This window comes from Protopterus annectens, chromosome 10.part0 (assembly GCF_019279795.1).
Source record: "Protopterus annectens isolate FY-2018-M chromosome 10.part0, PAN1.0, whole genome shotgun sequence".
NCBI lineage: Eukaryota > Metazoa > Chordata > Ceratodontiformes > Protopteridae > Protopterus > Protopterus annectens.
Genome location: NC_056744.1, coordinates 1,572,073,921 through 1,572,101,763, shown reverse-complemented (window position 1 = coordinate 1,572,101,763; position 27,843 = coordinate 1,572,073,921). Strand labels below are relative to the sequence as shown.

The window sequence follows — 27,843 nt, the reverse complement described above, 5'->3', positions numbered from 1 at the left end:
CTAAGACAACATAAATCTTTCTAAATGTTCTAAATCTTTCTTTACTCTTGACTGGGTAACTATAATCTTCCCTGCTTTTCTCTGTTACCATAAAGACTGGCGTAACATTCCAATAGCCACAGCTGAAAAGTACTTCCTTCTTCCTTCATAGCCCTTTACCTGTAATCCGATTGTCATCATACATAACTAAGTCATGCAACATATACTCTCCATTTAGTTCCAGCTCTCTCAATGTGTTTGTGCACACCTGTTGGGCAGGATTTCAAGGAAAAACAAGAATCGGTACAGCTTCAGTCTGTAAAATTTGCAAACATGATTTATCACAAACTACTTGGAATTTTTGCGTTTATATTGGGTAAGTGATTATTTTTTCCAGACAAAGAGAATCATGTTTTCATTTTAGCCAGAGGCAGTCATAATGAACAAGGGAGAACTTTTACTTATGATCCTCAAAAAAATATGTTTTATATGAGGATGGGTTTTATTTTCAAAACTGATTTATGAAAAGCATATGTTAAATTTATTTCTTACAGGATTAATCTGTGCATCCCAACTATTTAGTGTAGAGCAGCATGCTGTGAAACTGCATGCTTCTTAAACTGAAAAAAATCTTGGTTTGCTGTCGCTTAAGGAGACTTTTAGGAAGAGCATTCTGTGTTTCCACTGAACTAGATAACATTAGGTATGGGGCACAGCCAAATATTAAGAAGGTGAAAAGACTATAAGTGAACAAGGCCATCGTGAGGTCTGTGAAGAATTTTGTCTCCTTTGTTAACTCTGTAAAACATAATAAGGAGCAACTGGCTGTTTCCAGCAGTGACCACAAACAATTCTCAAACCTGGGCCTCCTGGCTGCAGTTTATTTACAGCTTGTTACTTTATCACCTGAGGTAGTTGTCAGAAAACTGAGGAACAAAGTATCATTCAGCTGTCTGAATGATAAAACTCTACAGAAGCCAGTAGATCCAGTGACACAAAAGTGCAGCATTTCTAGTTGTACAAATGTGGCATTTTGGTGTTATTCTACTGGTACTGTACAAAAACTACATATTCAAATCTCTACCATAAATGTTAGTAAAGAAATTGTTTTGGTATTTGTGTGTTTCAAACTTAACTATTTTAATGCCATTATTATCAGTAATAAAGATGAAAATAGTGTGTGTGTGTGTGTGTGTGTGTGTGTGTGTGTGTGTGTGTGTGTGTGTGTGTGTGTGTGTGTGCGTGTGCATGTGTGTGCGTGTGTGCGTGTGTGCGTGTCTGTGTGTGTTTGTGTGTGTGTGTGTGTGTGTGTGTTTTTGTGTGTGTGTGTGTGTGTGTTTGTGTTTGTGTGTGTGTGTGTCTGTGTGTGTTTGTGTGTGTGTGTGTGTTTGTGTGTGTGTGTGTGTGTTTGCATTTTATATAGTGAAATGGCTATATATAGATATAGATATAGATGTGTGTGTATGTACAGTACTTGAAAAAAAATTCTGAACTTCAAAAAAATTGTAATTGAAAATATCATAAAACAATGTTTTTTCTAGTCCCCTTGTATGTGGGGAGGCTGAGTCCTTTCAGCCCCTGCTAATTATATATAAAAATGCAAGATTGCACAGCATTGGGGAAAGAGCAAATTCACACTCTACACTGTGCTGCAACACCCCACAAAATAATGCTGGCATTCTGCAGCCATATGAAAATTTGATCATGTGTGCCAGCATTCAGAAATTCAGTATTACAAACGTTAAGATATATAGAAAGCTCCCATATCTATCTATCTATCTATCTATCTATCTATCTATCTATCTATCTATCTATCTATCTATCTATCTATCTATCCATCTACCTTTGTTTTGCTTTGTAAATTGAAACTTTCACCATTAAATTGATTTTCTTCCCTACCTGACTCAAATGAGCATGCGTTATGCTGTAAACCTATATGACGGTCAGAGACATTTGTACTGTGTAGTCTGGAAACGTTTTTGGTGTGGAAGTACCCAATAATGATTACAGTCTATTAAAACTGTCTAATGTTATAACATCTGAAGTATATACATGATCAAGAAAAATCAACTCAAATTATATTGTATTATTTAAGAATAACCCTTTACTTGCACAAGAAATGCAGAGCTTAGAATATTTTTATTTTATAAATGGTATCATCTGACTTGATTGTGAGATTGTTTGAGGCACTGGTGTGCCATATCTGCAGTAAATCTTTTAAGACAAAATTTTGTAGGAGAATGAATGCTATATAGCAAACATTTTATTTCTTATTATCGTGGTGGACGTATATTTAATCTATGATGTGTTACCTATGTGTCATTTCTGAGCAAATGTGCTATTTCATGTCCCAAAGCCTTTCCAACTATTGTATTTTTGTATACACATCTGTAATTGTAGAATGTCTATGCTGGGTCTCCTCTCTACAAGGGCCTTTGTTCTCTCAGACTAACCCTGTGAATAGAATTGAACGTGTAGATGAATAACACGAACAATGGAAGGTACTTGTATACAAAGTAGAACAATGTGAATTCATTTCTCTCAGGTTGTGCTACTATGCTAAATGACAAGGCTTTAAGTTCTGCTACCAAAACGGGACATCTGGGCCTATTTGGCCTTATATAGTTATCAATGACTAAAACTGGCAAAACGTTTTGTCCAGAAGTATGAACACATCATTAAATGTTCAGTTTTGATAACAATTTTAGTAGTCATATTTTACAAAGTTCTTCTTTCTAGCTCTAGTAAAAGGCATTTTTTTCACTATTGGGCTCGACTGGTGTTTTAAACTGTCCCATTTATAAAATTGATTTAACAAATGACACACGGTAAAATATTTAACTTTTGCTGCAAGTAGTCTTCAAGTTTAATCACATTTTATCTCTTCTTCTTAACCAAAGGTTTAATGAATCTTCATTGCTAATACTTATCAAATGTATGTGTTTCTTATTAACCATGTGTATTTTATAATTTCAATAAGAGGGATATTGTCACCTGCCGAAAACCATGCCATGAAACACATAAACCTGGCTTTCATACACTAAAAAATAAATATCTTTGAAAATTGTCTGTTAAATGAACCCTCTCTACACTGGTGTTTAAAGACACTTATCTTTTGGCCATGTTTCTCACAGCATCTGTCTGTCCTACTTTAAAATCTGACAGCAAACACTTTGCCACAATTTATCTGCTATATGCACTTATCATACCTGGAAATTCATAATTATTTACTTTTTAGATTTATCATCATTCAGCTGTCATGCTAAAATGGATTAATGGATGTTTTAATGTTAGTGGACGAAAAAAAGATCTATAGAAGAGTATAAAGTTGGGAGAGACTGACAAGCCTATGCTGATGCCACAAATAAAGCAGTAAGTTTGTGCTAACACAGCAAGGTAGCACTACAGGAAAGCTTTTGCTTCTGGAGGATAGGGGGTGAGCTGGAAAGTGGGCTGAGGAGTTTAGAAATGATTGAGAGATTTTATTGCAAAGAGATGGATGTAAAATTCTGTGGATCAGCAAAAGTACAACATGCAGTTTACATGTCTTTACTTAAGACAAACACTATGTGAATATGTCAGTATGACAAGATAGAATAATGGATGGAGAAGCATATAAAAGTAAGTGGGGAACAGGAAAAGACAGAAGTTGGGAGTCCCCCCAAGAGAGAGGTGCCATGGTACTTGGTAAATCATTGGCAGAACTCTATAATCTTTAATTTGGAAATGGCATATAACACCATCCATGGAATGGGAGGCTGACACCAGGACTTTGCTGCTAAACTCACAGAGCTTGGTAGGAATCAGCTTATTACACATGCTTTAAATGTCACTTTTATTCCAGGGGCAATCATGGAAAGGCTTTGGTTTGGGCGCTTGGTGGATATCTTAAATGTTGTTTTTTTTCTGGCTGGTGGTATTCAGCAGGATTTCATGCAGTGAACGTTTTATTGACAGTCTTGCTTGATTAATTTCTATGACTGAACCATCATTGAGGACATCAAGAGGAACCTGCTGAATATGATGCAGCCAGAGTTCAGCAAGCTGTGTGTTGCTATGTTGAAGGAGGCTAGGAGCAACAAGTGTAGCACTAAATGGCAATATATACTGGAATCTGGTTGTCTGGTCTGATATACAGGGTATTTGTTATTGGGTAAATATCAGGGGAAATCAGCAGATGGCAAATTGCCACAGGGTTCTATGCTGGACCAGTCACATTTAATGCCGGATAAGTCACATTCAGAATATTTCTATCAGAGCTCTTAGTTTGGTGACCAAGTCCAACTTTTATTTTAATGGTACAAAAGAGAAACATGGCATACAAGTGGAATAATTGTGGTCTTATAATTCTAAGGAACTGACAACAAAGTGCAATAACTTTAAAAACCAGTACTGTCATGTCTTGGGACTCAAAGGGTGTGATAAAGGAGGTTATCTTTTGCATTGTATTCACTGTTGTCCTATGACTTTGACGTTACTATACTAAAGTAGATAGAATGTAAGGATGAAGGAAGGCTTACTCTCTGGTAAGCAGTACTTGTTCGACTGGTACTTAGTGTATGCCTTCTTCTACCTGAAAAATAATGAATTAGATGGACAGACAGACAAAAACAGAGATAGCAAAGCACTTCAAATTCCATGCATAGCATGCACTAGACAGCACTTTGGGAGAATTCTTCCACATCACCGCAGCCTTAGGCGCATATCTACCATAACCTTACTCAGGACTGAACAGGCTAATACAATGAAAAAATGGCCTAACATTTTCCCCTTATGGAAGGAACCATGATTGATAGCTGGTATACTCAGCATCCAGTGTTCACCATCCACATGGTACAGTTGAGTAATAGAGAAACGGTTGACATTTAGATGCAGCTTCTATAACTTTAATCCAGGACCCTTTTTCTTAAGGAGCATAAGAAAGTTTAGTGACCTGCTTAGTGCCCCTTATGTTCTGGATACTAGGAGTCTATGCAGAAATGGCAAATCTGGATTACACAGTACTGAAGAAATGGAAAGATAATAAACACTTTCTCTTGTGAAGTCAAAGGGCGAACAGCAACAATCACTGCCCTGTCCAGACTTAGTGCACTAAGTGTCCTGTCTCAGTCAGGAAAACATAGGAGCTAAAACAGAAAGGAACAAGATGAAAACAAATTCTTACTATAATATTTATGAATAGGCTACTCTGTGAAGGCTCTGATACAGCAATATATTCCCTTATGCTCCATTGCCTGCATTTGAAGACATACATGGACCTTTCACCATTTGCATTTTCAACCATACACTAGTGAAAAAATAATATACTTACATGCCTTAGCTAGTTGAATCTTCAGGCCACTCATTTTAACTAAAGGATCTGTCCCCCCCCCCCTCTTTATCTCAATGTGCTGTTTTCTGTCTTCATTGTCTTCATGCACTTCTTGACGAATTCTTTCCACACTCTTTCACTGTCACTCGATTTCCAGAAAGTCTGCTCCGTCTAGAGGAAGAGGGCATTTTCTACTCATGTAATTCACCACCACTATCTGTCTGTCTCAGTGGAATGATTCTGTTTGCTTCCCTTTCAGATCTTCCTCATCAGATTTATGGTGCACGTATGTTCCCATAAAGAAAACAGTCTTTCTTTTATTACAAGGGTCACATATTTAAGATGTTTAAAGATGACATTCTTACCTAGCATCCTTTTTTGGGTCTCCCTGTTGAAACTGCAAATCACAATACTGTGAGAACCGATAGCTCAAAAACATTACAATGATATTCAGACAAGAAACCACAAATTCTGAAAAAATCCACAAATTCTGAAACTTGCTTACATATTTAAGCCATTTTTGTTCACCAGCAACCCTCGACATGTGCACCCACACACGTCATACTTACATATACTACTGTACATATACTTACATATACATCAGATTAGTGGAACACTTTGAGATACGCCAGTTTCAGAATTAGTACACACCACCCCCAGTCTCATTTAAATTCTTATTTTTCCAACTTGGTCCTCAACTTCCAAAGAAGTACCCAGTTTTTGTGCCTTATCGGACGCATATGTATATTATGAACTTCCTGGTCACAGTGCTCTTTACCACTTCAGTACAATAATGGGTGCCCTGTTGTGCAGGGTCAACCCCCAGCAAGTAAACATTTGATATTCTGAGATTCTTTAGTCTGAGCCCCAGAATATTGAGACTGAATGAGCAAAAATATGGATTTATTTATTTACCTTTGTTAATTGGGATAGTCCAACTGGGTGATAGCCCATTTTCAGCGGAGTCCCGGGGGGGAAAGACCCAGAAACAGAGTACAAAACAATACAATAAGGTTAGCACAATATATACATCAAAGTAAACCAAATTTTGATGAGAAAAAAAATGCACAATTTACTTAAAGAATGTAAGCACAATTGCAAAAACAGTAATCAAGTGAGTTGAAATGTAAGAGAGAAAATAGACAGCAAGGGAAGGAGGCAAATTTGACAAAGTTAGGGACAATAAAAAAGAAAAAGAAATATTTAAACAGCAGATTAGTAGAGAGCATAGAGGAGAGGGGAGCAGTCAGTAAATATACATTTAGAACGTATACTAAATATATATATATATATATATATATATATATATATATATATATATATACTAAATGTGAGATTGCCATTTCTCGGAGTATTTCTTTTCTCTGAGGTATGGCAATCTCAGAGTCCAGGGGGTGTTGGAGGCTAGACTCCCCACTGGGGGGGGATAGAGGCAGGCTTGCAACCTAAAAAGAAAACAACTTTAAAGGAGAACAGTGATGTTCAACATTCACTGTTCTTTGTTTTCTAATTATTTTTTCATAATTCCAGAGCCCACAGTTATGTGTTTTGAAATTACTACGGTGGTGGTGCTGTGGTAGCGTTGTCAACTCACAGGAAGACGTTGTCCTGTTTGATTCTCAGCTAAAGCTTCTTCTGTGTGGAGACATGTGTGAATGGGCTTACCTTCGTTGAAGGTTGTGCGTCAGAGCTGGCAACTCGGCACGTAAAAATGTACTGCCAATCATTAGCGGACCGGAGTTCCGCTGTGGTGACCCCTAACCGAGAAAAGCCGAAAGATACAACAACAAGCTGTCACTAGCAAAATTCCTTTCCTGAATCAAACAGGAAGAAAGAAAAAGTAAGCTAGAGAGGCCTAGTCATGAGTCATGAGAAAGCGAGGGTGAAGCAGTGATCTATGCCACAGCTAACTCACCACTGCTACAAACTGTTAGTGCTCTGTGGGCAGTTAGGGCTATGAGCTGTAACAAGATTCTTCCTGTAGACCTGGCTTTGTTTAACTTATCTCTCAGATGCATACCGTGATAATCCAAGCAAGTTGTTTAACCACTTTAAAGGTCCTAGCTCACATATTTATAAAGAGGCAGTTGCACATAGTGGATCTTAACCTATTTAAAAAAATACATAACAAATAAAACAGCTCAAATGCCCTAGCTGTGCAGGTAGCATGCCATTAAATTTGTCTCTTACTGACATGTACTACACTGAGCACTCTGGGTTACTGGCAGCATACCTCTTAACCTATTAGTGCAAGCAATTTGGACAAAGCCTGATAAAATGGGGAGACAAAAGCTCAAAAATAGGGACAGATTTTTAATATTACTGTTATAAACTTAGAAATTTGCTAGAGTAACAGGGTTTGTGCTAACATACATGTTCTGAGTGATTTGAAGTCTGAAACTCAAATGCATGTCATTATTTACTGACTTCAATACTTAGATCATGCCAGTGATTTTGCCAGAAAACCACACAATGTATGAGGAATAGATCAAAAATATGAGGCAAAATCTGGACATTCTGCGAAAATCTAGAGAGTTGAGAGGCATGCGAAGTGATCCTGTCTATATCTTCTGTTCCTACTTTTCTAACTTAAACTTGCCTAGTCTCTACAACCTTCTTCCATCCCATGTTCTGTTACCATTATTTATTAATGTTTTGAAGGGGCAGACCTTGATTAATCTCAGATATCCAGCTCCTGGGCTTCTCTATAGTCTGGCAAGGTCTTTTCTATGTTTTGGGACATTGTTTTTCTATATGGGTTGCTGTACAATGAACTTTGCTGTCTATGAGTTCAAGGTGCGACTGAATCACAAGGCACAAAAAGCTGGATGAAACATGTCTAGAGAGATGTCAGAAGCACTTTGGGAGTCTTCCACTAAGAAATGTCAAAACTTATGGATTAAGATATCTATATCTGAAGTCAGAGTCTGTGCTCCATGTTCCTCTGTTCCTTTTCACTTTCCCTGTTTTATCTTTTACTTCTTTCCCATTTTTATGTTTATTCCTTTCTCTCAATATGTCTTTTCCTTCTCTACATTTTTTTCATTCTATTATTCTATCAGTCTGCACACACACCTTTCACTCTTTGTCTGAATTCATCAAATTTCACCTTTCATCTTCTTTTTTTTTCATATTTTGCCATTGCCTTTTCACCGTAGCCTTGTTATCTTTTTTGCCTCCCAGACACATTTATTATTCACTCTTTGTCAGTCTTTATTTGATTATTTTCTACTGTGTCTACATCCCCCTAACAAGTTTTTGCCTCCAGAAAAATTCCAGCTCATACTCACTACCTTCTACAATTAATCCAGCTTCACTCCAGCTTACTGTCTTTTTCTGTATATTACCTAACAAATATCCATACTACTCACCTTTCCTCAACTAATCTCTGCTTTCTACTCCTGTCACATCCTCTCTGTTTTTTACTCCTATCTCCAGTACCTTCCCTCTTTTATTTCTCCTACCCGTAAATGTAAAATTGTAATTGACATTTTAAACTTCATTGTATATGCCAATTTGTCTTGTATTAATATGTAATGCCTACATTTTACTGACTGTAGAGGTAGCTGCCTTTCAGTTATTGTATGTCCTTATTGTAAGTTTACGTTTTACATTTTTCTCTATTTTATAAAATTGCCTGTTCTATAACCAGAATTTTTCTTCCCAGGCCTCCTCTGAAAAGCGACCGCCACATCCCAGACAGACTACCCTGACCAGCAATAGCAATAAATAAAACTTTCTCCATGTGTCATTTTTTTTTCTCATGGTCTCTCTTCTCCTTGGTCTCTCCTTTTAGCAGTCTTCCTTTACTTTGTACATTTGTATTAATTGTCATTATCTTCACAGTGTTAATGTATAACTGTATTTTTCCTCTTTTACCCCTTCCTTCTTTATTTTTTTTTATTTTATTACATTCACTTAGTTTAATCTGGCTTTCCTTATTGTTCATATCCATTTTATGCACTTCTCACTTTTTTTTTCTACTAGCTCATGTCTCCACTATAGTATGAAAATCTTTGCATTATGTTTTTTTTTTTTTTAGTCTGAAATTAACTTCATCATATTGCTGGCATAAGAGTTTTCACACATTTAGAGAACCAGAGTGTTTAATAGATATTAAACATGAGTCCTGTGGCCTTCATGTTCTTGCATGATTTAACATGTCCTGCTCCTGTGACGAGATAACTAGGCTAATGCAACTTACACTTTGACACTGAAAAACCCTGAAAGTAGTCCTGAGGTCAAAATTCTGTAAATATTTTTAGCAATACAATGAACAGCTAGAATTTTGGAAGGGAGGGTTAACAGCTAGTGTATGGGGTTAACATTTGCAGCAAAAAACGAAAAAAAAACCCCATTAAACCAGGTGAATGTTGCAAACTTGTTGTTTCTTTCGGCTTATCCCGGTTAGGGGTCGCCACAGCGGAACTCTGGTCCGCTAATGTTTGGTAGTGGATTTTTACGTGCCGAGTTACCAGCCCTGATGCACAACCTTCAACGAAGGCACGCCCATTCACGCATGCCTCCACACAGAAGACGTTCTAGCTGAGAATCGAACGCGGCAATGTCTTGCTGTGAGGCAACAATGCTACTGCAGCACCACTACCACCATGGAAGCTGACAGTAAATGCAACACAATGTTGTTGTTTTTTTGTTTGTTTTTTGTGCAGTGCTTCTTTTTCCAAGGCAGATGTAGTTATGATAATCGCAGAATGATAAGAGATAGCTTAATTCCAGTCCTGACTAATGGTGCTAAGTAGCCAATTACTGAATATCTCTTAACCCTTTGCTCATTTCTTAATGTACATATGCACATTTTTTTCTACTTTGCTTTGCTTTCACACCCTCATTATCATGTTCAGGTCCACTGTGTGCTTTTACAGCCTGTTGTGTGTGTTGTGTTATTTGCCGTAACTACTGATTTAGTGGCGGGGAGGTATTGTGGGGTCACTATTATACAATGTTTGAATAAAGCCACATTTATTACAAGTTTTATTGTTCTTTTCTTAATTTATGTTTATATTTAGTATGACCATCTGTAATAACATATATAAAAATGTTTGGAAGTAAATATTGTGGTAAGAAATAGCCAGTAAATTGTTATGGCTAGGCTTGTATAGGCCCTAGGGACAATAGCCTAGTGCCAACATATGAACCTATAAGTGTAGAAGTCCTGGTCTTGCAGCTAGGTGCAGTAAGTCATAGGAGAACAGTGAACTGACAAATATGATGACTGACAGGAAACAAGAAATGAGCCATATAAAATTACCTAAAAAGCTAGGTTTCAACTTTGGGGGCAGTTTATAGCTTCATAGCTTGCACAGGAAGGTATGTGATCAGACAAATGGATATTAATACTGTTGTGCTGTTGTCTAGTGATGTTTATATTCTGCCATTAATGAAATTGGTGTGGAGACCATGAAGTGATAAAGCAACTGTGATGTGTACAAGTCAAGAAACATGTGAGTGGTAGCTGGTGTGGAGGCCATGTAATGATTATGATATACGTTTCCGATGTGTGCTGGTTAAGAAATGTGTGAATAGTACCTGCTTTGGAGGATATTGAGTGAAATACAGAATTCTGATGTGTACAGGTCAAGAAACATGTGGATTTTAGCTACAGTAGAGGCTGTGGAGTGATATTGTAGAATTCTGATGTGGATTTGTGTGTACAGGGTGAGAAAGCAAGATTCTGAGTTGCACAGGTCAAGAGACACACAGGTCAAGAGACATGTAAGTAGGAAATGGTATGCAGGCTGTAGAGCGATAAGATAGTAATATAATGTGTACAGGAAGAAGGAAGTGTAGATAGCAGAAGAGAAGACATTAATGCAGCCCACTCCTAAGTCCCCATTTACTATAATCAATTCTGGGGGCAGTAGCCTGTAAGGACACAGGTAGTACAGAAGCCCTGTTAGAAGTGATATTTATTGACTGATTAGTAGACAAACTGGCAGACTGGAAGTTGTCCTTAAGTAGGCAGCATACTAGGAGGCGAAACTGCCAGTTTTCAGAGATGATTTGTGCAATTACACTAGATATGCAAAAGCAAAACACAAAAATTATAGAGGCAAAATAAGTTCTGAGAAACAAAACATACATACAGCAACAGATTGAGATAAAAATGTCAGGTCTGCTACCCAAAAGACTATAAAGCATCTCATAGCTATGCCACGGTGAGAAACTGGGAGGTGTGAGAGAAATATTCATTTATCTCAAATGCATGACTGGAATCCTGCAGGTTAGTGTATTTCACATGTATTTAAAGGTGAAAAGAAGCACAGTATAACTATTGAGGTGAAGTTAGCAGGAAAAGGTGGGTTGCAGGTCCTTGTCTTCAGCCTCTAAGCATATATGCATAATGTTTAAAAAGCGGGAGAACCAAAACAGTGAAGAAGCAGTCCATTAGAAAGGGATTGGTAGATGCACAGAAAGAAATACGTGATGGAGTCAGTGAAGAGTAGCATATTGATGATATGAGGGATGCACTGTTCCTGGGACAGACACAGAGGAACGTCCATTGAACAAGAAAATGTAAATAGTGTTTGAATCGTAGGTTTAGCAAGCATGAATACTGGCACAGTAGAAGGGCTATTTCCTGATGTCTTCAAACTTTTCCACTTACCTACCTTTTGAATCTAGATGCTCTGTTTACATTTTGATAAGTTTTTCAACTTATTTGCTCAATAATTCAAGGGGGAGCAAAGGCTCAAAGTCAGGCACAATTTTTAAATCTTGCTCTAACTCACTTAAAAAAGTTAATATTAGAACAACTTTTGCACCAACATGCACTTTCTGAACAATGAGAAGTGTGAAACGTTAGTGTCTGGCATCATTAAATGAAGGAAATCCTTAATCATTTATCAGAATATCAAAAATTGTACAAGGGACAAGACAAAATACTTGGCAAAATCAAAAATCAGGGGCATACTGTAAATATAGGGACATTTGAGAGGTATGCTTTCTGTTCATATTATTATGTATACACACACACACACACACACACACACACACACACACACACACACACACACACACACACACACACACACAAATATATATATTTTTTCAAATACAACAGATGTCAGCTTCAGATTTTTAGTTAGAACCATGAACAGCTTGCAAAACAGGTCAAAACACTTTTAAAAATGTATATATTGCAGTGCAATAAAGATGCAGAAAAAAATCTAATAGCAGTAGTCTCAATGAAATAAAACAGATCAGCAGTGGGATATCATAAAATACAGTTGCACTGGAAGATGTCAGTCTTCCAAAAATTAGATGGAATGAGTTTGGAAAAGTGGTGGGGGGGGGGTGCAATAAGTGAAAGTAACATGTCTCAAGCAGTACAAGGCACCACAAAGTAAGAAAAATATGCAGTATTTAGTATTTCAGTCTCATGGCACAGATAGAGTTGATTTCCAATATGTAAACAGTGATACCTGTGAGATAAAACTCTTTTTTTGGAAAAATAACATAAAACACCTGAAATAAAATACATAGCCCTTGAAAGTAAATGAACAAAATGCTGGTCTGACGTATAAAACTAGAAAAGGCATCATAGTTTTACATGCATATTGTAGTGGAAGGGATGTTCTGGCTGTTGCGTTTTACTTTTGACAGAAACAGGAAATGGGCAGAGACTGTGTCAACAGAAATTAAATGTACTGACCATTTTCTGAAGCATGTTTGTTTTGTAATTAGATTAATTTCCAGATATACTCATCGTGTTAAAGCTGCAAGTGATTTTTGCAAAAAAAAAAGATGATAGTAATTTATGTGATTTTTGTTAGTTTTATTGTTTACTCGCTTTTTCTCTATAACATCTCCCACAAAATTATATTCATGGTAGGTACTGGAAAATAATTTAAATGCAACTGTAAAGCATTCTAGGAAAGGAAGAACAACTTATTTCTGTAGAAGAGTGCCTTGCTTGTATTGTGAATTCACTACTACATCCTGTCATGTGGTCATTGCCAATGTAAAGTGCCCCACCTGCAAGACCTGGTTTATAACTTGTCTTTATAGGAAATAAGAAACTTATGCTATTGCATTTAACATTGTAATACAGCAGCCTGTACTTTAACTTAGGTGGCGAGGTACTGTGGGTTCAGTCTTTCATGATGCCATGACACGTATTTTCATCTGCAAGAAAATTTGGGGGGGGGGGTGATGTTTTATAGCAACAAAATGGAATGTTAAAACAATGCACTTTTTGCATCAGAACTTTATAATTTGGTGGTAAAGGGGTTATATCCATCTTCAAGCGTTTATTACTTACACTTGCTTCTATATGGTAACACCTGAAAATATAACAGAAAATAAACTATTCCAAAAAAATTCTTTAAAAAAAGCTTAGAGATTTCTTATCCAGTGTAAATATATTTCCAGAAGAATTAAAACAACTGAAAAGAGAAGAAGAAAAGAGAGTTTAGAATGGCAGAAGTAAGGAGAGAAAGAAATAAAATTATTTAAAGATATAAGAAAAGCTAGAGCATAAGAGAGCAAAGAGGTTTCTTATTTCCTTTATGGACACAATCAATCAGGCTAGAAACATAGACAAATTTGTATCCTCAGTCTTTCTTGACCTCTCAAAGGCTTTTGATATGGTGTCCCACCCACTACTCCTCAGTAAACTCTCTACCCATGGTATCTCCCCCCAACTCTAAACTGGTTCGCTAACAGGCAGACAACAATCTACTAGATGACTCAACTCTTTCTCTCCATTCCTTGAGTCATCCACAAGTGTTCCCCAAGGCTCCATCTTAGGACCCCTTATTTTCAGTATCTTTATAAATGACTTCTATTCCATCCTTAACAATGGATCTGTTGTACAATATGCAAACGAGTCAGCCATTATTTGCTCTGCTAAATCACTGACAGAACTTCTGCAAATAACCCAGAATGCCTTTACTGCCACTGAAATGTGGATGACCAATAATCATCTAGCCTTAAACCCTAACAAAATCAAATTGCTAATATTTACTCCTAAGAAAAACCTCTCTGTTAAGTTATATTTCATCATTCATTCTCAAAATAACACCACCATAGAGGTTGTCTCCCACACTAAATTACTAGGAGTTATTCTTGATGAAAACCTGACATTTGACATCTACAATAATATCAAAAAAACAAACCAAAAACTAGACACCCAGTACAGACTTAAATACTTTCTTAACTGCTCTACTAATCATACTGTTGTCTCAACCTTTCTCCTTCCTTCTCTCCTGTATGATGCTCCTCTCCTTACCAGCATCCAGTCTTCATTAAAAACCAAACTTGAGTCCTGCTACAACAAGGTTGCTAAGTTTGCAACCAACGAAAAGCACTCTTGCCACCACTGCATCTCCCTACAAGCGCTTAATTGGCTCGAACTTCCACATTATTTAATCCATCTACAACTAATCATAGCACACAAAATCATTTACAAACCCTCAAACTGCCCAGCACTTTCTTCTGTTTTAAACCACTACCACCCAAATAGGGCATTCAAATCCAAAAATGAACTCCTTCTACAAGTGGACAAATGATAACTCCCAGTAGGTGACACACTTTACTCTTTCTTTATTGCCGATCTATGGAATTCACTCCTAATAGCTATCCACACCTCCAGCAATATCTCCTCCTTCAAAAAAATCACTGCAGCAACGCCTCTCCGCCCAATGGCAAAGCAGAAGTCTTAATTGTCATTCTTGTATAACTTGATTCCCCACACCCTAAGTCACACTGACCTCACATCCTCTCCTCTTCTTAACTTCCTTCATCACTATTTAATAAACATATATGATTATTCTAATCTCCTTTACTGTCTATCCTTGTCTTACTATCTATTTATGCCTAACTATTTGGCAATAAATCAATTCCACTCTCCCCTATACCATTTATGCTGGCTGGTACTCTTACATTACCTTGTAAATATTTCTATATGACTGCTTTTATTACTATAAAGATATAACAATATGATCACTTGTTTAGTATGTACCCTATGTACATATGTACTATTCATTTTGAATTTTATGTACTGTTATACTAACTGCTTTGCAGAGCTTTTCTCCCCGGGCCTCAACTGAAAATGGGTTCTTTCGGCTCAGTGGACTTTACCAGTAAACAAATGCCAAAAAGTAAATAAATAAATAAATAAATAAATAAATAAATATCAACACTAAAAATTACAATAAAATGAATGGTGAGACTGCAGAGAACTTCATAATGCATTTAATGCATTGTTTTTTTCAGAACAGTTGAGAACCAGCCAGTGGGGGAAAAAAGAAAAAAAAATACTGTGGAACTCAAATTTGGCAGATCTTCGAGGCCCATCAAAATCAAACATGTAAGCCATATTAAGGAACTCATTGATTTGCTTGAAAAATTTTTTTGGAGGTTATTAATATGAAACGTAGGGCAGCACAGATTCATTTACACTGGATGGACTGGAAGAGTGCATTTGTCTTCCCTATTGACTCATAAGCTTATTCTTTACACGAGGTGAACCTGGAACTGGGAGTAACTGGAATCCAAAGAAAGTATAAAGCATTGCTGAGACACGTGGCAGCCAGGTCTGTAGCTTATCACTATACGTTAAGAAAGCTGCTGTACTATTAACACTTTCTGTACTAGGTATGGAGTCCTGTGCTGTGCTCTAAAGTGCTGTAAATGTTGACTTAAGTACATTTGTCACAACAGACACTGTAGTGTTTTCAATTGTGCAATGTCTGGATATTTGGAATAATCGATGTATGACAGAAAGCAAAGATTATTATGTTAAACTATGTCATCTACTAATTTTTGCTAAGGTAATGTTAGAAGTTCATGAGATATCAGTTTTTCTTTCTGATTCTGGTTTCTATACATTCCAAGCAATGAATAGTTTTGGGCCATCTTCTTTAATTATGTTATTATTAGGATAAAATGTATTTTTTGCCCTTTCTTTGCATTTAAGTATTCCTTGCAGAGACTCCTGGATTTTTAGAAACATTTGATTTCTTATTTGTGATAGAATTACAACTTTCTCACCTTTAACTGGTAAACTTTCAATAAATGACAGTTCTTTGAAGGCCCAATATGGCTGAATTAATGTATGCAAATTCGTTTTATTATCTGATCATTCAGACATTACAGGTTCATAGGGTCATAGGTGTTTACTAGGCTAATGACCACAAGGGCCTTTTTAAGCCTAACCATGCGTCCCAAATCTCTGACAAGTTCTGGTATCCTTAATAAGTGTAAGCAGAGGCTTGGTAGATGAAACATTTACAAGTAGGGGCCTGGGAGATGAACCATTTACAGGCTGCCTGTGTCCATTAGAGATATAGGTGCCAAACCAGGGATAAAGTTCCTGTTCTCCATCCAGTTGTCCAAGTGAATTATATCACAGGCAAGGTTTAAGTCTTTAGAATGGGTAATTCTGGTGCTGTTAGCTTTGCCGATATGAAGGAGATCCATCAGAGTGGGGTCTGACAATGCTCTATATGCCAGGCATAGAACTCCCCTCAAGAGTCTGTAGGAGACAGAATACAGAGATAGGGCCTTGAGGCAGCCTGCATAGGGCATGTTACTTACATCCTGTCTTCATTTAGTGAAGAAGCTCTGCGGACATTCCAATTGTTGGATTTGTCTGGTTTGGTACATACCAAATGGGGTATTGTCCTCAATGATAGGTCTGATGAATGAGGAATACAGTGGAACAATAACTTCCTTGGACCTAGATGTTATACTTTTGTTTATGAGTTGCACAACATAGAATTATTTTCTCACTACTGTAGACACAAGATGGCCAAAGGCTCGATTACTGTCTATGTGTGTCCCTAAGTCCCTAACTACTGGGTCAGCTCTAAGGGGTGTGTAGTCAATATGATAGTTACCAGGGGTGGATGACTTCCCAAAAGATACTGTTTTGCATTTCTTGGCATTTAATTTTAGTTCATGGCTCTGACACAAGTTGTTTGTGTCAGGCCTTCCTGGAGAACATTTGTGTTGGTGTGGAAATCAATGACAGCTCCTAATTTGCAATCATCTGCAAATTTAGTCACCCAGAGGCCATTGATATTGACATTGACTCCAGAGAAGTAAATACCAAGAAGGAGCAGTCCAAGGACTGATCCCTGAGGGACTCCATTTGTGACTGGCCTCTTTGTAGCGTTAGACTCCCCAATTCTAAATTCTTGAGTCCTGTCTGTGAGCCAGTTGGCTATTCACCGGGTGACATAATGGTTTGTACCTAATCTCTTGTATTTGCCAACAATACCCGAGTGAGGTATTGTGTCAGATGCCTTGGCTAGGTCAAGGTAGGCAGTGCGAACCATTTTGCCCTCATCCATTGCTTTGGTGGCCTTCTCAAAGAAATCCATCAGGTTGACTAGGCATGACCTGCCCTTGATGAAACCAAATTGAGTTGGGTCCAGTATCTGGAGGTTTACTGTATTATTATTGATCATTTACATGATAATTCTTTCCATGGCTTTGCATGAAACTAGTGAGATTTATGGGTCTGTAGTTTCCAGGGTCTGTAGATGGGCCACTTTTATGCAGAGGGATGACTGTTGATGTCCTCCATTCTTGACACACGAAGCTTGTTTGGAGGCTACAGTTAAACAGCAATTTCAGAGGGCCTGATAGGTTATCTTTCATGCTATTTAGAAGGCTTTCTGGGATATTGTCTGGACCCTTTGATGCAGTGTTCTTGGCCTAAGAGAGAGCATTAAGGTCCTGTTCCCCTAGTGATAGCAGGGTGAGTTATATTTGATGGGATTTTCTGAGGGAAGGTTGAGGGGGAGAGAGGGGTAAAGTTGGAACTGAATTTGTTGTCCAGTAGGTTTGCTATATATTCTTGCTCAGTATAGGTGGCTCCATTTGCAATGAGCTCTGCACGCAATTGTATACCACTTTTCAGGTTGTGGACACAGCTAAAGTATGCCTTGTAGTTGTCCCTGACCTGGGAGGTTAAATTTGTCTTTGGTAGACTTTGACTTTTGAGTTATTTGTATAGTTTGAAAGTACTTTTATCATTAATAGGGTGGCTTTTTTTTTAACAAGAAACATATTTAATAAATCATCACTTATGACATAAGCAATCATACATTTATATAAATAAAAACAAACCACACCGACACAATCCTAGTTGCAAGCATTTTACATCACAAACCATGCTGACACACTCCCAGTTGCAAACATTATACATCGCTTATAATCTTGTTTTTTGAGTTAGTTCTGTACCTCGTCTTCGTGGGTATTGCTACTTCTATGCAGCTATTAACATGCTTACATAGCATTTCTGGGGAAAGTTCTGCATAGGCAGCAGTGTTCTCAGGGTTTATGGGGGCTTGAAAATTTGCCGGGTTAACACTTAATAGCAGTGAGTTAGCTTTAGAGTAGTTCCTGAATATTTCAGGGTTAGCTGAGGGGATCCAGATTGTATTTTTACTTCAAAGCAGACCATTTTGTGGTATGACCTCACTGGTTAAGGCATTACACTAGGGGTGTGGAACACTCTCCCATATTAGTGAAGACCAGCTCCACTGTGTTTGCACCCCTGGTTGGTATATTGATAATCTCTGGTCCAGGGAGTTTGTGTTTACAAAATCAAGGAATCTCTAAACCTGTATGTTTGGTGTTGTATAGGATTCTCAGTTAATAGTGGGGTAGTTAAAGTCACCCATGAATATGGTATTGGATTAGATAGTGAGCATTTCCAATAAGTTTAAATACATGGTATGGGTTTCCTGGATCATAGACGGGGACTTATAACTTGTAAGGAAGTGGTATGGTGATTTGAACATGGAGAAGATCATGTACATTGTCCTGTTTGATCAGCCTTGAGGTATATTTATTTTTGATGCAAATCGAGACACCTCCACCTTTGGTCCCTGTCTGTGTAGTAGGTGGTCTAAATGTGTGGAAGGCATTATAGCCTTGCACTCTCAAGTGTGCTGTCTGCAGCTTTAAACCATGTCTCAGTAACAGCACAGACATCAGCATTGTCTAGGATGAAGAGAGCTTCTAGGGAGTGGAGTTTTTTCTTTAGGCTCCTAGCATTGAGCAGTAATACCTTTAGATTTTTTTGGTTTTTATTTGCTATGTTGGAAGTACTTTCAGTACAGCATTGCCTAAAAAGGCACTATGGGGGAGGACAAATGTTTTAACTAATATTCAAAAGCCTTGAGGGGAGAGGTGCAGAAAATCCCTGGCAATGCATTTGTACCACATGGAGTCATACTGGTACTTGTGGTCCAATGACCTGAGTGCGTGCATAATGTGGCAGAGCCTAGCCCCAGATAAGCAACTGGCAGTGACTTTCTTCTTACTCAGCCTGATGAGAGTGACATCAGTGTGTCTGACAATGGAGTCTCCAATGACCAGAATGTTGGATTGTGCGGTGACTTGCATTATAGGCCTAGAAGTAGAGGCTCCATGAGATGTGGCTGTATGTGTTGATGTGGGTGTTGTTTTGAAAGAGTGCATTCAGGGCTGCTAAGGGTATTTGTTATGTGTACTTCATTTATGAGGTCTTTGGGGTTTAGAAAGGTAACATTTAAGTGCCTCAGCATATATGAGTGTATATGTCTGCTTTGAATTGTATGTGATGTGTGCAGCGTATGTACTACTGACAAGTTAATTGACAGCAGGAGTAATTTTATGTGAGAGATTTGCCTTTATTGACATTATGTAAATACATCTCTCACATACCATATCAGTTTGTTTGAGAATTAACTGGTTGTCAGAAAAGATGAGGCAATTTCTACATTAAGGAACACATGGAGCTTTCGCAAGTTCTGCAAGTACAAAGGCCCAAACACTATATGTTCAAACTCAAAAAAAAAAGATGGCCTGCACTATGATGAGAGGATATTATAAACTTTTATTAAATATAGCCATTAAAAAATCAACATACCAGTTTTGGCTATCTGCCTTCTTCAGTGTGTCTGTACATATTAACCATCCATTAAAATGCATTTAAAGTGGAACCTGTGTGTTGAGAGACAGCCTTACAAGACTATCTGCAAATATATAGAGCTGAGTATATTTTTCTGTATTATTCTGTATTATAGAGCTAAATTGTTGCTTAGATATCTGTTGTCTTACTGTTCTGCAAATATACAGAGATCAGTATATATTTTTTTGGTTTTATAATTTGCACTCAGATTCCTCACATCTCTGTTAAAACTGTCTTACCCACCCCCCTCATTTTGGTTTCTATAGCTTGTGTTGGGTTCCCCTAATTTGACCTGTTAATAGCAGCAGTCTGCATTTAAAGTTGAACCTGTGTGTTGAGAGGCAGCCTTACAAGACTATCTGCAAATATATAGAGCTGAGTATATTTTTCTGTATTATTCTGTATTATATAGCTAAATTGTTGCTTAGATATCTTTTGTCTTACTGTTCTGCAAATATACAGAGATCAGTATATATTTTTTTGGTTTTATAATTTGCACTCTGATTCCTCACATCTCTGTTGAACCCCCCCCCCCTGTTCTTGGTTGCAGTTTAAATTTGGTGGCTTTAGCAGTGCCCACCCCACTGTAGATTTGATCTAGGACACTCCCCCAGTCCCATCTCTTTATCGCATTCTACCTAATAAACCCTTTCTGCACTTGCTTTTAGTCCTTTTTAATTTAATTACATTTTTTCAAACTGTGTGTGGACTAATATTGCTACATACTCAAGTGTGCCAGCTTGCACTGCATGTGAATTGTTTTTACTACTGTTTTTGCTACTTTTCTGAAAAAAAAATTGTAAGCCTGTTTCCTACCTTTCCTGTAATTAGTGTTCCAGATACAGATTTGCTGTATCCAGGACTATTTGAAAGCTTCTGAGCCCCCCAAGCCTTTCTGTGTTGGAGGGAAGCCTTCTAGCTTATCAGTGAGAGTGGTAAGCACTAGGTAACCTGTCTACCACATAAGGAGTGGTTCTGGCCCAGAATTTGTAGTTATTGGCCATTTGGGCGGTCTTCCATCTCTCTCAACTTTCTGATTTGAAGGCCTGCATTTGTACTTGTTTCTGTCCTGTAACTCCTGGGCCCATCTCATTTGCTCACTCAAAAAAAAAAAAATGATCTGCTTTTACTGTATTTGTGTTTCTTCCTACTTTAATTTGCTTTTGCGTCATCTTAAAAGTACTCAATTGTATTTATTACTGCTTGGTGTAACTCATTCTAAGCCTTTTAGTTTAAGCACTTGGGCTTCAGACCAGTTGTTTTACATTAAGAAGGTTTGTGGTCTGCACTGTAGTGGCAGAACAGGTAGCTTACATCCTTCTAAGTTGGGAAATGCTGATTGAGGGCTCAGTGTCTGTTATTCTAAAAGTGTATTAATTCTGGTTTAAGCACTTGGGCTTCAGGCCAGTTATTTTACATTAAAAGGGTTCATGATCTGCACTCTTGTGGGAGGAGAGGCTGGACTCTGCCCTTCTGAGCTGGGAATTTCTGGTTAAAGGCTTATAGTGCCTGCATATTTAAACTACTTCTTACTGAAATTGGTACACCTTGTTTGCTGTAGCATAGACTAGATCCAGGCCTGCTGAATCTAGCTTTGTTTGTATAACTTGAGCACTAATCCAGGCATTCTTTAAAGTATTCAACTGTATTTGTTACTGCTTGGTAGTAACTTGATTAAAGTGTAGCTATCATTCTAAGTCTTTTGGATTAAGCACTTGGGCTTCAGACCAGTTGTTTTACATTAGGAAGGTTTGTGGCCTGCTCTGTGGTGGCAGGACAGGTAGCTTACATCCTTCCAAGTTGAGAACTGCTGATTGAGAGCTCAGTGTCTGTTATTCTAAAAGTATATTAATTCTGGTTTAAGCACTTGGGCTTTAGGCCAGTTGTTTACATTAAGAAGGTTTGTGGTCTGCACTGTAGTGGCAGAACAGGTAGCTTACATCCTTCTAAGTTGGGAACTGCTGATTGAGGGCTCAGTGTCTGTTATTCTAAAAGTGTATTAATTCTGGTTTAAGCACTTGGGCTTCAGGCCAGTTATTTTACATTAAAAGGGTTCGTGGTCTGCACTCTTGTGGGAGGAGAGGCTGGACTCTGCCCTTCTGAGCTAGGAATTTCTGGTTAAAGGCTTATAGTGCCTGCATATTTGAACTGCTTCTTACTGAAATTGGTACACCTTGTTTGCTGTGGCATAGACTAGATCCAGGCCTGCTGAATCTAGCTTTGTTTGTATAACTTGAGCACTAATCCAGGCATTCTTTAAAGTATTCAATTGTATTTATTACTGCTTGGTAGTAACTTGATTAAAGTGTAGCTATAATTCTAAGTCTTTTGGATTAAGCACTTGGACTTCAGACCAGTTGTTTTACATTAGGAAGGTTTGTGGCCTACACTGTGGTGGCAGGACAGGTAGCTTACATCCTTCTAAGTTGGGAACTGCTGATTGAGGGCTCAGTGTCTGTTATTCTAAAAGTGTATTAGTTCTGGTTTAAGCACTTGGGCTTCAGGCCAGTTATTTTACATTAAGAAGGTTCGTGGTCTGCACTCTTGTGGGAGGAGAGGCTGGACTCTGCCCTTCTGAGCTGGGAATTTCTGGTTAAAGGCTTATAGTGCCTGCATATTTGAACTGTTTCTTACTGAAATTGGTACACCTTGTTTTCTGTAGCATAGACTAGATCCAGGCCTGCTGAATCTAGCTTTGTTTGTATGCTTGTTGTTTGTTTGCTTGTTATTTCCCTGAAATGCTAATTCCACCTAAAATGCGGCTTTTCAGCGCTTCCGTGGATCCTTAGTGATATCTGCATTGTTTACTGTACTTATTTCCTTGTTTCACTTGAAAGAAAGTTACTGTTTGTTGTTTTTGCATTTAAGTTACCTGTAACACATTGCATTTAAGATACCTGGCACTTGCTCACTAAAGCAATTATATAAGTCAGCACTAAAAAATTAAAAGCACTACACCCTCACAAACTCCCCTTGAGTACCTTATTCCCCATTGGCCCTTTTTTTTCAATTATAAAGGAATTCCCAATACTATTCTAGCATGTCCAAAGGTCAATTGTCAATCTCCACTCCGGTCCAGCTGGTGAATCTGGGAATCTTGAAGCAATGTTACAACTGCCTCATGTACACAGACAACCCTCTCCTCCTCCCAACAAATTCCAACACATGTGAGAGATGCAACCATATAGCCATACTGGAGACTAAGCTCACTCAACTCAGTACTGGTGAAAACAGTCAGGAGGAGAAGGAAACCACACTCACTACAATTCCAGTCTCACATAGACCTACCACGACAGCAAACCAAACACATAAACACACAAAAACATACTAGGAGGCTCTAAATAAAAATCTGCCTAAGTAGCAGAGAACTCCAAAGCAGACACCCAAGCAACCGCTACCCCAAAACAAAACACGTGCAACACATAGCTCACAAAGCCAGTGTGCCGAACAGTCACAGCCCTTAAGGCTAAACAACACACCTGATACACTTGTAATAGGTGACTCTATCGTCAGGCACACTGACGTCCCGCTCACCAGGCTGAACAAAAAGAAGGTCACGGTGAGCTGCCTGTCGGGTGCTAGGATCCGCCACATAACACAAGCACTTAGGTCACTCCAAGGCAAGTACAAATATGACTCAGTCATTGTCCATGCTGGTGTGAATGACCTGAGATGTACCTCCCGGGACTACATGAAAAGAGACATAGAGGAGCTCTCTGAGCATGTAGCCCAGGCCGGTATGACCCTGACCTTGAGTAGCATCTTACCCTCACCAAGAATGATGCCACAATATGAAGACAAGATGATCAATTTCAACAATTGGCTTAAGTATTGGTGTCAATCAAAGGGGATCCAATGCCTGTCAGCCTGGGATGACATGCTCGACAAGCCACGATGCTTCACTAGGGACAGCTTGCACCTGTCACCCCTGGGCTTTCGGATATTGGCAAATGCTCTTGCTACCCCCATAGTGCCTTTTTTAGGCAAGGCTCAAAAGACAAGCCCACCTCCATAGGTATCACAAGGGATAAGAAACTAAGAGTAATGCTACTCAATGCCAGAAGTCTAAACCTCAAGATGCACACACTCGAAACTCTCCTTAGCATGGAGAACATCGATATCTGTGCAGTAACAGAAACCTGGTTCAAGGCTCCCGTGAGCACCCCAGCACTACCAGGTTATACCTCATACCATGCTTTTCGGCCCCAAAACTTGGACTGAACCACAAAAGGAGGGGGAGTATCAATATTCGTCAAAGATACCCACACCTCTAGGTTGGTGGCACAGCACAAAGCATCAGAGACTATCCATGTGCAACTAACAGTGGGTAAAACTGCCTTCCAGTTTATAGCCTGCTACAGACCACCCTCCCAAACCCAGGAATCCCACTTGGCCTTCCTGAGAACACTGGAAAATATGAAGGTCTCTCCAAACACCATTATATTGGGCGACTTCAACTACCCAAACATAGACTGGGAGCATTACTCTAGCTCCAAAACCCTATCCCAAAGGTTCCTAGAATTTATAAACTCAGATGCTATGGAACAACTTGTTACCACTCCCACAAGAGGGGAAAACATACTGGACCTGATCATCACCAACATGGGGACTCTATGCTCCAGACCAGAAGTATATCCCTCACTGGTAAGATCAGACCATAAACTAATCTCACTGGATATTCACATCCCGACTCCATCCCCTGCCCTGAAAACCACAGTGAAAAACTTCTCTAAAGCAAATTTCATACTCCTCAAAACCGAGGAGGAATCCTTCAAAGCCCCCAGGCCTATGGAAAATACGTCCCAGACCGCAGAATCCTTTATAAACGCATTCTATGAACACCTTCAGGAATGCGTGGATCATGCAATCCCAAATAAAACCAAGACCCAATCCTCCAAAGGCAGACGTCCTGTCTGGTGGACCCCAGCCATAAACAAACTATACAATAGAAGGAGGAAGCTACTACATGATAGAGAAAAATCCCAAAAAGGGAAGGCATATCTGATCAGTATTAGCAAAAAACTATAAAATTGTCTAAGGCCAGCTTCGAGAGAAAAATTGCACAGGGCACTAAGGATAATCACAAGGCTTTCTTTAGTTATGTTAGGAACCTGGGTGGGAATTCCCAGATATGCTCAGAATTAGTACAAACTGACAAAAAATACACCGAACCCACAGACATTGCCAACATCCTAGCTGACTGGTTCAGCGCAAACTTCTCACCCCCCCCCTCCCCACCAAAAAGGCAAATATTTATCCCAGCAGAGTGCTGCCCCCCTGACATCTCAGATGCTCAGGTAAGAGCTGCCCTCTCCAAAGCAAAAAACACAGCATCAATGGGACCAGACGGTGCCCCGGGCTGCGTCCTACATGAACTCCAAGAAGAGCTAAACCCAAACATAAAACTACTGTTCAATCTCAGCCTTACTACAGGATATGTACCCAAAGAGTGGCGTACAGCAACAGTGGTCCCTCTCCACAAAGGTGGTGCCTCAACGGATCCTGGAAACTATCGCCCCATAAGCCTGACTAGCTTGGTCTGCAAAGCTATGGAAAGGATCATCATGGACCTCATAAATAAAGATATTGGGGACCTACAGACACTGGATCCTACCCAGTTCAGCTTTGTTAAGGGCAGATCCTGCCTCTTAAACCTTTTTGATTTCTTTGAAACAGTCACCAAGGCCATTGACGAGGGGAAGGTGGTCCACACAGCCTACCTGGACTTTGCAAAAGCCTTCGATGCAATACCCCACTCAGGCATTATAGATAAGCTCACCAGCTTAAATATAAACCCCTATGCCACTAGATGGGTTGCAAACTGGCTCAAGGACAGAACCCACATGGTTAGAATTGCTGGAGCCATGTCAGACTCCAAACCAGTTACAAGTGGCATCCCACAAGGCTCAGTCCTGGGACCTCTCTTGTTCGGTATATATTTCTCGGAGGTACAGGCCAACACGGAAGGACTGTGGCTGACCAAGTTCGCAGATGGCTGCAAACTGGGCACCATAATCGACTCTCCAGCCGATACAAGCATCCTCCAAAAGGGCCTCATAGAAACAGACAACTGGTGCCAGAGCCATGGCCTCAAGCTAAACGCCAAAAAGTGTATAGTCATCCCCTTTGGCAAAAACAAAGTGCCCACGAATTACCACATAGGTGGTAATCCATTAAGTACAGAAGAAGTAATTAGGGACCTGGGGACCCAAGTTGATAGCAATCTCTCATTTGACAACCACGTGGCCAAAGTGGTTAGAAAAACATTTTATATAGCCCACCTAATCATGAAGGGATTCACATCTAGATCAGGGGAGGTCATTGTGCCTCTTTACTCATCCCTCATCAGGCCCATAATTGAGTACAATGCCCCTTTTGGGATGTACCTTACCAGACACCTGCAGCAACTGAAAAGACCCCAAAAGTACCTCACCAAGAGGATCAAAGGGCTCAAACAGATGCCATATGCTGCTCGGTTAAAGAAACTCCAGCTCTACTCAGTGGCATACTGCCTGCTCAGAGGCGATCTGTGCCTGACATTTAAAGTCATGTCCAACCCAGAATTAATGGACATGCTGCACCTCAGAAAATCCAAATCCCATCGAGCTATGCGCTCGAGAGACTTGAACCTCAGCACTGAAATAAATAGGACATGCTGGAGGGACAGATTCATAACCCAGAGGTTCCCTTCACTCTGGAATAAAATCCCAGTCCAGGTTAGGCAGAGTCCCTCATTGACTCTCTTCAAGAGGAATCTTGATGAGTGGATGGGAGATCGTAGGTTTACCCCAGGTATCACTTCTGTGTCACTGTTAGACAGATGTACAGTATACTAACCTCGAAAAAGGGCATAGCAAAATTAATTTAAAATGGGTGGCGAAAGCCAAACACACTCTGGCTAGGCTTATAAATGCCCTAGGGCAGATAGCCTAGTATGAATCTATGAACCTATGAACATTTTATAACTGTTACATCAATTAAATCCACCCATGTCATTAAGTATTCAATATTGAGCAAGTAATGCTCATTCAGTCCAAGTGAAAAAACACATCCATTTACACTCATCACATAGTCCCACTAAACCTACACCACCAAAATCCACACATAGAAACATAAAAACATTTGCAGAGGCTCTCAGTAATAATCTGCTCAAGCAACAGAGACCTCCAAAGCAGAAACGCAAGCAACCTCCAGCCCCCCCAACACAACCCAAATGACACATAGCCCACAGACTCAGTGTGCCAATAAACCACAGCCCATAAGGCAAAACAAAGTACTCAACACACAAGTCATAGGTGACTCTATAGTCAGGCACACTGATGTCCCACTCAGCAGGCTAAACAAGGAGAAGGTTACTGTCAGCTGCCTGTCGGGTGCCAGGATCCGCTACATAACCCACGCACTCAGGTCACTCCACAACAAGAACACATATGACTCTGTCATTGTTCATGTTGATGTGAACTACCTGAGACATACCTCCCTGTACTACATGAAAAGAGACATGGAAGAGCTCTCTGATCTTCTAGCTCAGGCAGGTATGACCCTAGCCCTGAGTAGCACCCTGCCATCATTCAGAATGTTACTGCAGTGCAAGGACAAAATGATTGACTTCTACAACTGGCTA

At 39.2% G+C, this 27,843-nt stretch overlaps 1 protein-coding gene across 1 annotated transcript in view; it reads left to right on the top strand.

Moving 5' to 3' along the window:
* Positions 1–248: 248 nt before the first annotated feature.
* LOC122813744 (serine protease 27-like) overlaps positions 249–27,843 on the top strand; it is a 248,610-nt gene continuing 221,015 nt past the window's right edge. Inside the window, exon 1 of the mRNA XM_044086217.1 lies at positions 249–355. Within this exon, the coding sequence (XP_043942152.1) occupies positions 313–355 (43 nt within the window). The 5' untranslated portion in view covers positions 249–312. The remainder of the gene's footprint in view (positions 356–27,843) is intronic.